At 45.5% G+C, this 12,666-nt stretch overlaps 1 protein-coding gene across 2 annotated transcripts in view; it reads right to left on the reverse strand.

The window, feature by feature from the left end:
* The window catches only part of RAPGEF5 (Rap guanine nucleotide exchange factor 5), a 221,861-nt gene that overhangs the window by 14,630 nt on the left and 194,565 nt on the right, over positions 1-12,666 (reverse strand). For both annotated transcript variants that reach the window (XM_059171333.1, XM_059171334.1), the window contains exons 20-23: positions 11,346-11,524; positions 5,915-6,005; positions 3,721-3,771; positions 2,831-2,918 (exon numbers count right to left, since the gene is read on the reverse strand). In XM_059171333.1, the coding sequence (XP_059027316.1) occupies positions 2,831-2,918; positions 3,721-3,771; positions 5,915-6,005; positions 11,346-11,524 (409 nt within the window). The remainder of the gene's footprint in view (positions 1-2,830; positions 2,919-3,720; positions 3,772-5,914; positions 6,006-11,345; positions 11,525-12,666) is intronic.

The raw sequence follows: 12,666 nt of genomic DNA on the forward strand, positions 1-12,666 counted from the left end.
TGGATGGCTCAGTTGGTTAAGCGGCAGACTTGGTTTCAGCTGAGGTCATGATCCCAGGTGCTGGGATGGAGCCCTCTGTCAGGCCCCCTGCTCAGCGGGAGTCGGCTTCAGGATTCTCTCTCTCCCGTTGCCTCTCCCCAACTTGTGCACTTTCTCTCTCTAAAATAAATAAATCTCTTTAGAAAAACTTAGAAGACACTCGTCAATGCAGTTAGCTCTTACCTTTTTGGTGTGACAAATAAACACCGTGTGCACCTATCTACACCACACACCACCTAAAAGCCTAGCTTCCCCTAACTCCCTGAGACCTCGGGTCACAAACGCCCTCTCTGAATCCCTTGGTCCATTTCCCCAGTGTCACATTATTGTCATCCTCTCACCGTGTTCCCAAGGATAATGACGAGGACTCATGACAATAAGGGCACTTATCTGTATTAAGAGCATTAACAAAAGACTGTAAGGTATAGCCCCAGCAGGACAGAGTGTGAAGAAACTGTGGGCCAAAGACCATGCACTTCTGGCTCACGATGACAACTCTGCTCGTCCCAGCCGGGATTCAAACCCAGGGAGCCTGGTTCCTCTCACCACTGTATCTCTCCAGGAGCTCGAGCTGAACAGACTTGGGCATTTCTTAAACCCGTCAGAGCCGCCTTGCCAGATTTATGGCACAGGGAGCATGTCAGCAACTTTCCACGTCTTCCCTTGGTGGCTCCCTCTCTTCCCTCCAGCCTGAGGTCTCTTCTCTTCTTGGGTGGTCTCACTTAATCCCAGTGGCTTGGAGGCCAGGCTCATGCTGGCCTGAGAAGAAAGGAGGGAAGGTGCATTTGGCCAGGTGGGGGGAGAGAGGCTGGAAAGGGCTGCCACCCAGAAGGGGGTTCAAGGGGTTGAAGGGTTTGATGCAGGTGAATGGCAGGTGTGTGAAGAGGAAGGTAGGAAGGTAGGAGGAAGATAAACCAGTAAGTGGAAGGAAGGGAGGGAGGGGGAGAGAGAGAAAGAGAAAGAAAAAAAGAAAAGAGACAAAGAAAGAGAGAGAGACCTGGACTCTCAGAACGTTAAGTCTGGGGTTGTGAAGCACTTCAGGGAACCCAGCAGGCAGAGTGCAGGAAATGAGCACTGTTCATCTGAAGACACTCAAACACTCTTCAAACACTTCATATAATAGAACTACTGGAGGAAACGGCTCCATTTGGAGATGACAAGTAAGAGAAGGAAGAAATGTACAAGCACCCTAACATTCCTTTGATTTAAAAGCCCCTGCAAATCTGCAGTCATCATCCTGGCTCTGAGATACACACACAACCCCCTAGAGGACCTCAGTTCACACTCCCACACCTGTTGATAGTCACTCTGCTGGAAAGGACTACCGGCTCCCCAAACACCGCATGATACACACTGCTGGGCTGCTTCTGACTCTAGCTGAGCGGGATCCTTGCCCCTACACTTATTTAGGGTTTCCCATTCATCCACTTTCTGAATTGATTCCACACCACAGCGGGAGGTAGGGGATGTATGGGGGTGGGGGGATGGATCAAAAGGCAAGAATTCAACAGGAAAGTTGATGAAGAAGGACCCTGAGGTTAAGTGCTCACTTGGTAATCTGCATGCTTACTGGTAACTGACCGGCTCACAAAAGGAAACACGGGAGGCCTAATCCTTTGTAACACCCAAGGAGTTCAATTTGGTCCTTTTTCTCTAATAGCAACCCAAAGTGGGAGGAACAAGGGGGAGAGGGGTGAGTTTTCACTAAAAGGCTGGTTGTTCTAAAGTAGTTTATCTCAACTTTAAAAAAATTTTGCAATTAAAAAAATCCCCAAATTGACGTTTGTTTTTTTTTCCAAAATGTTTTGTTTCAGGCATGATATACACATATTTTAAATTTTCACCCTATATTCCTTTGGAAATTATTTCAGATAAAAATGGTAATTTGAAACAATAAAGTGTAATGATGTTTATTTTTATAATGACAAAATATTTGAAAAAGAAAACTAAGTGCTTAAACTCAAGAAAGCTTCTAATGAAAAAAAGAAAAAAATGTTTAATTTACTAGAGTGAATGTATTTGCAGAGAAAAAAGGGAAATTTGTTTTGCTGCCAACAAAGAGGTCTAGATAAACTCAGTAGAGCAGAAAATTGCATCCAAGCTAAGATGTAAGTCTGAGACACTTGACTGCGTTAAATATTTTTTGGGGAAAATCACAAACATTCAGCAAAAAGCACTGCTCATATCTAATTAAGCTAAAGGGACACTGTCAACTAATTTCTTATTACCTAAAAACTTTTTTCTCAAAATTTTTTCTGCTTAAGATTCGTTTCTCTCCCAGATCTGTCCTCATTTCCTGTTTCCCACTTGTGTCTAAAGGATTCTGTTTCTTTCCACCTGCCGCCCCCCACTCTCCACAGGAGAACGTTTCCTTTTGCAAATAAAAACTGTAAGCCTGAATAAACCTTTAAATTGTTATTTTGGCATTACAATCTCTCCCTATTCCATCCATTTACATTTAGCAGAATCTTGTCAGTTTGAACGAAGCATCTGCATGCCTCAGTTGTGCTAACAGAGTATTGTTTCAGGAAGATTCTTGCTTTGTACTAGATGCAGAGTGGATGAGGAGTGGTGGGCTCAGAGCCTCTCAGTGATTCTGCAAGCTCTGCCTGTTCTGGAGAGAGGCTGAGGAGGGAATACAGGCGTCTTTGCCAGTGGGGGTCTCAATGTCAAAATTACTCTGAAGAAATAGACTAAGAGTCTCTCTTGCTCTTTTTTTTGGCCCTGTACAGTTAGAGGGATACATTTCTGCGGATGGAATTGGATGGCATAAAGGAAAGACAATTGTTACCTTTAAGCAACAGGGGCATGAATGGGATTTTGGGTGGTTTCATCTTTTTGAATGCATCTCTGTAGGCTTTGTGATTCAGGGAAGGATCCTGCCGAACCAAGCAGATTACAAAGAGAAAGAAAAATCAATGTGCTATAGAAACAATTCTAAATCCACTTTTGCTATACAATTTGAACATGATTTAGATATCAAGAGGTTCTTCTTCAGAACAAAGTAGATAAAGGTTTCCTAGGAGAATAAACTCACTAAATTAGGGCAGGAAATGTAGGCAATGAATAAAAGTCAACTTATTGGTTTACAATAATAGGAAATGACTGCAAAAGAGAGGCACCTTTTGATTGCCTTATTATTTTCCTCAAATAGGTTCTTTAAGCACAGTTTCCTCTGCATAATTTCTATCACGAGGTAACCCCAAAGTCTTTTGTTAGGTACAATGCAAAGAAAAACCTTCCTCATAATGCATGGACAATGCACAGAAAAATAAGAGAACGCTGTTTTCTTGTGTTCTGAAAAGCAACTCAACATTTTAAAAAATTTAAACCTGAGAAATGGTACGAAGGAGAAAAAGGAAAAAAGAATCATGCATAAGACACTGCACCTTCCATTTATACCACTTAATTTTGTAGACGTTGAAATGGACTATATACTTAAAAATCTGCACTCTGCAAATCATGTCAAAAGGACCATTCTCACTACCCTTCTCCATGGAGAGGAAGAAGCATTTACTGTCAACTTCTTCCTTCTGTAGGAAGGAAAGCTACAGTTTCAGGTACGAGTGATCTAGTCTAAGCTACCAGACACGGTAGAGGGTCATGAACAAGGCAATCTAGACAGAAATTCGGCACTATCAATTAATTTGAAGAGTAAGTCCCGTTTGGCTCACTACTTACTGTTAAACTTTCAAGTTCAGAGAAAAGTTTCTTAAACTTCCCAGGGATTTTCTAAAATCAAACAAACAAAATACAAAAAAGAAAGGTCAAAGAAGTCTGTTACTTTCAGAGGAACCAAGGGGGCAACGTTTATTAAGCTAAACGTCCACATGTCACGTATCTGAACACAAACACCTCTATCCTTTGGTTTACCCTGACTGCTTCTCACTACGCAATCTTCCTCATTCCTTAATGTGACACTCCTTGGGAATGTTGCTAAAAACAGTTTAAAATAGGTCATGGCTACGTGACTCAGGAATCCAGCTGATTAGACATTCCACACGCTGGTGATTTTTTAATACAGACTAGGATTTCTGTTCCAGATCCCACCTTTGGCGAATGCTCTTGTCTTCTTACGTCGTCTTGCTGAGTGGGAAATAGTAATATTGGCTAGCATTTTTTGTCGAATTGATCTAACTGCATTTCACAGCAGAGGGCTAAATGGTGAAAGGCCATAAAAACCCTAATGGACACAGCCTGCCTGCCAGTGGGCAGGAGAGTTGAGCTGCAAGGACCACCCCCACCAGCAGGTGGCATGGGAAGTCACAGAGGGTGGAAACACAGGCTCTCCAGGGTAGTCAGTGGGTCTGAATTCGAATTCCCACGTTGCCCTGCTCCAGCTGGGTGGTTTGGGGTGAGTTTCCACTTGCCCTCCTGGGGTCCAGCCTGAACTGGTCCCGTATCTCCTTCATCACCACATCCTCTGTTCTAATTGGTCCAGCCCATTCTGGATCCACCATGGGACAGATGTTCAGGGCCCTGCCCATAGGAGGCCATCTACATGCCCACGAAATGCACACTATTTGAACTGAATTGAACTCTTTCTCCTCTCAATTTCTACACATCGAGGCTTCTTTCCAGGTTTAATTCAAATTCCATGCCCCTCTGACCCTGGGTGGCCATTAGTGTCCCTCCAGCTCTGATGGACTGTGGCATCGCTTCCTTTCACCTTATGATGCGCACGCACGTCTTGTTTGCTTAACCGGGGCAAGCAGGCCTTTCTTTCCTTTTCTTTGGCACCCCTCTAAGGAGCACTGACCCCGACCCTCAGGTCACCCCCGTGCTTCCCAGTGGAGAATGGCGCCTGATGCAAAGAAAGTGAAACCCTAGCACACTGCTCGGAGCCCTGTGCTGACATCTCACGTCAGAAAAAAGAGTGTCGGCCTGTCTTGCAGGAGTGAGAATCGGCAGCCACGGAGAGAATGGAGTAGTGACAGGAAGTGAGGCTGAGGGGACCGGAGAGACGCTAAGGAGAACGCGCGAGCACACGCAGGTCAGGGCCATCAGGGGGCAGGCTTGATGGTGAAAGAGCAGGGCTGAGGGAGAGAAATGGTGCACGCAGTGAGGTAGCCAGTCAACAGGAACAGAGGGAGACAAATAGAAGCCCAAAGACAGGTGATGGGGCCAGGGGAAGGGCCGGAGCCCTCTTTCCTGTGTCTGGTCACACTCAGGGACTCAAGTTCTAAGACACAGACTCTAAGGGCCTATGTGGGAAGAGCTGAGTCCGTGTCTCAGAACTTGAGTTGACTTGAGTGGGCCTCTCCATCTGAGAATGCAGGCAGCCTTCCCCGAGCAACAGGGACACAGGCAGAGCCCAGACTGGGGAGGGGCTGAAACTGAACACTGTGGGCCTTCTTTAAAAAATAAGAATACAAAACTACTGTACTTCTGCAAATTTTACAGAGATATACATCATCCACATGAACACACTGCTGGGGGGTGGGGGCCTGCAAGAGAGAGGCCTGGAAGCTTACATCCATTGGCATCTCAGCAAATCTGCTTCTGGACACCTGTCACCACTTCTGAAAGGACCAGCATGGGACTGGAACCACACAAGCACGGCAGCAAAGCAGAAAACGAGCTGTGGAGCATTTTACAATTTTTACCTCCTTCATATATGTATGTTCTCTGTATGAAAATATGTATTTCTTGTATTGGATTTTATATAACTAATAGAGCCATTCTGAAGACGATTTGATTAAAACAGTCCAACCTGACACATAGATTTTTAACTTTTTTCTTTCCTAGTAGTACTTACCTCATTTAAACAATGCAAATAAATTGATTTTGAAGAACGGCTTTTCACGGGAACATTTCCCATTCAGTTTTCTTTATCCCTCCCCTCCCCCTTTCCATGTAGACCCCCAAGGCTCACCTCCCAGGTCTGCGACAACCGGCTCACAGAAGCAGTGTTGAGACCCATCACGATAGCAAAGAAAGAATTCAGGTTTCTCTGGGCTTTGCAGCTACGGAATAAAGAAAGCACAAGGTACTTGGAGCAACATCCTTTTGCCAGATGGCTGATGCAAAGATAAAGATGCAAAGGCTCTCCTAGGCCACAGAGTTCAACGTCCAGGGTGGCATGGGACTCCAAGGCCAACACACACTGAATGCCTGTGTGTGTGTGTTGGGGGGGCTTGGCAGTGTCCGCTCTGCTGCTCCTCACCAGGTAACAGATTCCAAACATTCCGGCTCATTTTTCCCTCTAGGTAAAGATTGTGCTCCGACACCCTCTGGACACCTCAAAAGATTCCTCCTTTTAAACAAATCTATTTTGGGGATGCCTGGGTGGCTCAGTCAGTTAAGTGTCTGTCTGCCTTTGGCTCAGGTCATGATCCCGGGGTCCTGGGATCGAGTCCCGCATCGGGCTCCCTGCTCAGCGGGGAGCCTGCTTCTCTCTCTTGCCTCTGCCTGCTGGTCCCCGTGCTTGTGTTCTCTCTCTCTCTCTGACAAATAAATAAATAAAATATTTTTTAAAAATTAATAAAAAATCTATTTTGGATGATGCATCTACAATTTCAACCGAAAACTCTTCAATTCATGTTTCTTTTAATATAGCATACTCTTTTTTAAATAAAGATTTTATTTATTTATTTGGGGGAGAGAGAGAGAGAACGAGAAGGGGGAGGGTCAGAGGGAGAAGCAGACTCCCTACTGAGCATGGAGCCCCTGATGTGGGACTCGATCCTGGGACTCCAGGATGACCTGAGCTGAAGGCACTTACCCAACTGACCTACCCAGGCACCCTAGCATACTCCTACTATAATAGTTCTCTTGTCCCATCTCTCTGTACCTAGGATGCTGTCATTACGCTTCGACAGACAAGCCCCTCTCCCCTCACTGGTTCAAGCTCCCCCTCCCTCAACATTCAGATGAATTTTCTTCGCTATCCGCCATACAGACACTGTCCTATAGGTCTACGTAAAATATGGCATGTGTTGTGGGGGTCCCATTCCATATTTCTCATTTAGAGGAGAAAGGGGGAAATAAAATGCAAAATAAGATCACATTGAGCTCCATTCACTCTGTGAGATGATCTGTTCTGCATTACGTCAGTCATGCCCTTCAATCTAATCGGTCAAAAGTCCACTGGTTTTCAAAGCCTGTGGAAGGGGCCTAGCCTCCCAGGTCAGCCAGGGCAGCCTGTGGGTTCCAGACACTCCTTTATCTGCAGTGTTTTTTTTTAAAACAAACAAACAAACAAAAAAACACTTCTCCGAGCCAAGTTTTTAAAGTTAAGGAATTCCTCTAACATGATAAATATGAAGTCATATGAAAGTGAGCAACAGCAAGCCGGGGCAGAAAAAGTGCCAGCTTGTGCTAAACGCCCTCTGTCCCACCACATCCCCACTGGGCTCATGAGGAACTTGGGGACAGTGGATGTGTAACTCCCGAGTCCTGCCTTTTCAGTTATACTGTGTTAGAGTGTGTATTATGAATTCTCCACTACCATCATAAATGGCTGTACAACTTCATCAAAAACGTTTCATGATTTGCTTACTTATTCCCCTATTGTTAACATTCAGGATATTCTCAATTCAATTCAATACAGAGGGCTACAAAGAGTATCTTCGTGCATAATACTTTTTAACTGGATTTATGGTGCTTCTAATTAAAATTCAGTCATTCATGACATGATTGGTCCAAAGCTATCTCGACGTTAAATGTTCTCGACACATACTGAAAACTGTCCCCCAAAATGGTGCGGCCTCCCGGTGGCACAGGCTGTAGGGGAAAGTATCTAGCTCAGAAACAAGAGAACGGATAGGGCTGTTTCCAGGTCACACACATAGTTGGCTGTGCCTGGCAGGTCCTCCCTACACAGCTGCTCCCAGGGCCAGCCTCGGGGGCTGCACACTGCCCAAGGACAGCTGCGCCTGGGCTCCAGGGCAGACAGGGCCCCACCAGGGAGCATGTGGCAAACTCCATCCCCACCAAGAGTGGAATGTGCAAAGGCACTGTTGCCTCCACACTGAGGGTCCAAAGCATCTGGGCTAGACACTGTCCCAGAGGCCCCTCACCGCGAAGCCTCCACAGTCATGAGCTATACCCCTCGGAGTCTTCCTTGCCCGGCATCTGGCCCTGCCTGCGACTTGCGGATCAGTGAGGGGACCGGAAACTCAGTCTAACTGGCCCCTTTATCTGCTTTCTACCAACTTGCTCCTGGTGGACACTGCTTGGTATGTTTCTCTGGGTCAATGATTTAGAAAATCCACTGTTTTTGTATATTATCGGTGACGAAAGGCATCTATTACCTGGACTCTGCTTCCCTTTCTGTCTCCTCACCTCCTTCCCCAGCCAGAACAGACATGAGGCAGCTCTAAGGCTTGGTGTGCTGATGGGAGGTTCCTCTGTGGAGAGGCTCCTGTGGTCGGGGAGAACCATCCCGCCCCTAGGCCACAAGCACCTCTGTGGGAGGCTCTCTCTGACTCCCAGGTCCTCCCACTTACTACAGGATGGAAGCCCCGTGGTCCTGTGATTTTTCACTAGACATTAGGTTCCTCACAGCTAGAGGATATATCCATTCATTTTTATATTCTGCCCATCACCCAAATACCCAGTATACAGCAAGCCTTTCGGACAGCATTTGCTGGCGTTGAAAACAAGACTTTTTGGGGATATGGTTTTATTAATATTCATTTTAAAAAGGTTTATTACACCTCTTTTTATTTGGTATCATTTATCTGTCTGGAATCTCAGAATTCTCATCTTTTTATCTTTAAGCTTCCATAAACAATTTTCCTAACCCAGATCTCTTTTGTAGTCATACTTACAATTAAAAAAAAAAAAGCACATATAACTAACTTCTGAACCTATAAAAAGAACAAATACTTTCTCTAGAAGACAAATTGATAAGAGTACAAATATTGGATACCAATCCGGTCTGGAATCCTTTGTTACCAAGGTTCATTCATTCCACGATAAGCACAGACTGACACTGAAACATTCCGGATTAGCAAACACTCCTTTGTCTGTGTGAGGAAATAAACTCCACTCAATCCACAGAGGTGGGGGGTGGGGAGGGCGAGAAGGAAGGAAACATGAATATGCAAATAGATGCCTTAGGCAGGGGAGACACTTCATGATCATGGAAATTACTGTTTTCCCTTGGTTATTCCTACTAGTGTGATTATGAGGAATTTAACTTTATGTTTCTGTTGGCATTCTACTCTATGGGCTAGGAATAGAAAGACCAGTACAGTAAATAATTCAAGAGCATGGGGCCATATGGAGAAGATGTGAATATATTTCATTTCCCTGAGGATAGATATAATCTTATACTGGAACTAAGCTGTGTGGTGTCATTTTACTCCTTGGGACATTAATGTCCCATTTCTCCAAGTAACTGGCATTTATAAGAAAGCTTTTGATCCAAAAGAGCCTCACCTTTATGAATTTCACAGGCCATTTGGAATGCACTGGCCAAATGAAGAAGAAGAAGAAGAAGAAAAAGGAATATTCACCATAAAAACTATCCAAGATTTAGGAATATCTGCCGAATCTCTCACCTTCCATTTCCAGTCGCACTAAACACCAGGTTGGGTACTTTTGTTATCTCTTGCTAGGTAAATGACATGCCCTGCATCTGGGGGTCTTTTTGCCTGCAGTTTAGTCGATGTGCTACCTTCCCATCAATCTTCCTAAGGACAGCTCTGATCCTGACAGTCTCCTGCACAAAAAAGGCAATGAACCCCTAGCTCCTCAGTTCAGCCTAAACTCTTTGATCGGAAATGCACCGTCCTTCACCATTTGCTTTTATCTTCCTTTGCAGATCAATCTCCCAACAGTTCTGTACAAAGAACACTCCATTCTGGGGAAAGCAGATGAGGTCCCTTTCCCTGACCGTATGCTGCCTGCCTCCTCCTCCAGGGAGGTTCACCTCCACGGACAGTACGTACTTCCGAACTCTTATCTGTCCAGTTCCCCCCCAGAATTCAAATACGGCCTCGAATGCTACGTCCTTCACAAATGTTTCCCATCCTTCTTTTCCACATCATTGGCATACGAGCTTTTCCCCCTCCAAAGCCCCAGGAGAATTCAATCTCAGAATAAGGCACCCCCCGTTCTATTTTGCACGCTAGCCATCTGAGGTATCCAAGTATCCCCTCCAGCAGGTTGCAAACTCCTCAAAGGCATGGATTGGGCGTAGGGTCGGTCTGGTTTCCCCATGGAAATCCATACTTCCCTGCAAGGATCCGTACCAGTAATAAGTGATTATTCATAGTTTCCTGAACGTGTTACACTGATGCACACACCAAAACTGTTTGACGTAGAAACTACTCGGGAAGACAAAGGAGAAATAAAATGGGTAATAGTAGGAACTGGGAGAGATTCTGACTCCTGCTGCCTGCTTCCGTTGGGAGGCTGTCCCCAAGAGCCCTCTCAGGATACTAATCTGGCATTTTAAGGGAAGCTCTCAGTGAGTTACTAAAATGTCATTCAATGAACCTTTACTGAGTCACTGCTGTTTAAGTTCTGCATCAGGCGTATCAGGTACAATGTTTGATTAGTAATGGCCCTTGTCCTCTGGAGGCTAACACAGGCAAGGGAAGGGATTCTATACAAACAGAGAAGTTTAATAAATGTAATAAAAGAAAAAGTTAAAAGGGAATAAGCATGTGCGTGAGGGAGCATGGGGGTAGGGAGTAGTTAGCCCTGCATCCGAAAATCAGAGAGGGCTTCAAGAAGGAAGTAACTTTTGACCTCGGTCTTAAAGAACGCAGCAATCTGCATGGTGGAAGTGGTCATTTCGGCAGAGCCAACAATGCCGTGTGCAGGCCTGGAGGACGGCATGCCCGGGACAGACAGCCAGTAGGAGCGGCTGTGACGTGGAACGCACCCAGAGGGTGAGGCTCTGAGGTCAGGTGGGACCAGCCGGGCTGGGCCTGCAGAGGATTTTGCAAAGTCCACACAGTGGGCATCAAGCAGCCAAGAATAGGATCCTAGAATGCACCCAATTTGCAAGGATTCTCCCCCCTCACGTCATCTTCCCAGTGTTCCCTGCCTGCTGTAGCTCCCCAGGCACACCACAGGTCAGCTGCGGGACGGAGCATGTGCGTGCTGGCTGCTCACTCATTCTGCAGCACAGAGCAGAGGGCCTGAGTCTGGTATGGACACTGATGGCAAAGTGTAACCCCCTCACATGCAAAGACATAAATATTCCAGAACAGACCTTTTCAATCATTTGCTCACTTCACTCTGTATTTTACTTTTACCTCCTAACCCCTCTTATCATCCCAAAGGGAAAAAAATGGACTCTCTCAAGGAGACCAGAAGAACTGCATTAGTCACCATCGGAAACTCACTGTGCAGCGATTTTGATGAATTTTTTCAGCAGCTGCACTCGCTTGGCCAGCTGGCTGCAGAGCAGGACCTCCGTGGCCACCCAGAGCTGGACTTCATTGCATCTCTGCAGGAGAAGGCTGAGGTTCGCCGTGTGCTCCCCACTGCCTTGTCGGCCAAACGTGAAGTAGATCAGCTCTTGCTGCAGGAAGACAGGTGCACACCAGCATTTATTTTTAGCAGAGACAAGCTGATACAGAAGTCAGTCCATGGTTAAGAGCTGCCTCAGGTGGCCACTCTCATCATGTGTTATGAGAACATAACAATAGATCCAACCGGACACAACGCAGGGTTAGAGATGCCTTGTGAAATAATGTTCACTTAGAATCCTCACAAAAAAATGTTATTTTTAGAATGTGCAGATGACACAGTTTTACATGAAACTCTAAGAAGTTCTGAAGTTTAAATCACAGGCTCAATCAAATCCAAACTTCCTGAACTTGGTGTACTGGGAAAAGCAAGTGGAAATGATTGTTACTAGTACAGGTAGGTTCTCTCCATGAGGGTTCTCTGATTGTAGAGTGAATCAGGATCACCTGGAGGCCTGTTACAGCAGCTCTCTGGGCCCCAGCCCCTGAATTTTCTCCTTCAATAAGTCTGTGGGTCCTAAACCCGTATCTATAACAAGCCCCCAGGTGGTGCTGCTGATGCTGGTCTGGGTACCTGCTCTTTGAAAACCATGGATAAAAGACAGAGTGAAATCATGAACAGAAAGACAGTGAGATCAGGGAAAGGTCCAAAATTTACAAAATGTAGCAAGACCAGCCACTCTTTATCCAGACTGATCATAGGCAGAGCAACAGAAGGGATGTGTTTTTAAATGAGAGGGTGTGTGCACTTCACAGGAGGGGTCCCCCGCTCCCCTAAGAAAGCAGTACAAGCAGTGACACAGCCTGCTCCAGTCACATCTCGTAAGACGCACATCGTTTAGCTTGAAGGAGTTCACGACTTGCTTGGATTTAGATTATAATGTGGGCATTTTTCTGAGGAGGACATTTTTCTGAGGAGGACACTTTAAACTGAAAGGAGAACTCAAGCCCCTGAGTTGGGCACGAGTTTCTTCAGAAGGAAAGGCTGATTGTAATGAAAAATGTCACTACATGGCAAAGCAAAGGCAACACACGGTTGCACAGAAAGGTCTCATTTTTCATCTCCTGATTCCTGTGAACCCTTCCACTGGCTACATTTACTCCTTAATTGTCAATAGCATTTTGTCCCTACTCTACTCTATCATTTTATAAATGTTTAAGCTGTCTTCCAAGGGAGGGGTGATGGACATAAAGA

Source organism: Mustela lutreola, chromosome 4 (assembly GCF_030435805.1).
Source record: "Mustela lutreola isolate mMusLut2 chromosome 4, mMusLut2.pri, whole genome shotgun sequence".
NCBI classification, from domain to species: Eukaryota; Metazoa; Chordata; class Mammalia; order Carnivora; family Mustelidae; genus Mustela; species Mustela lutreola.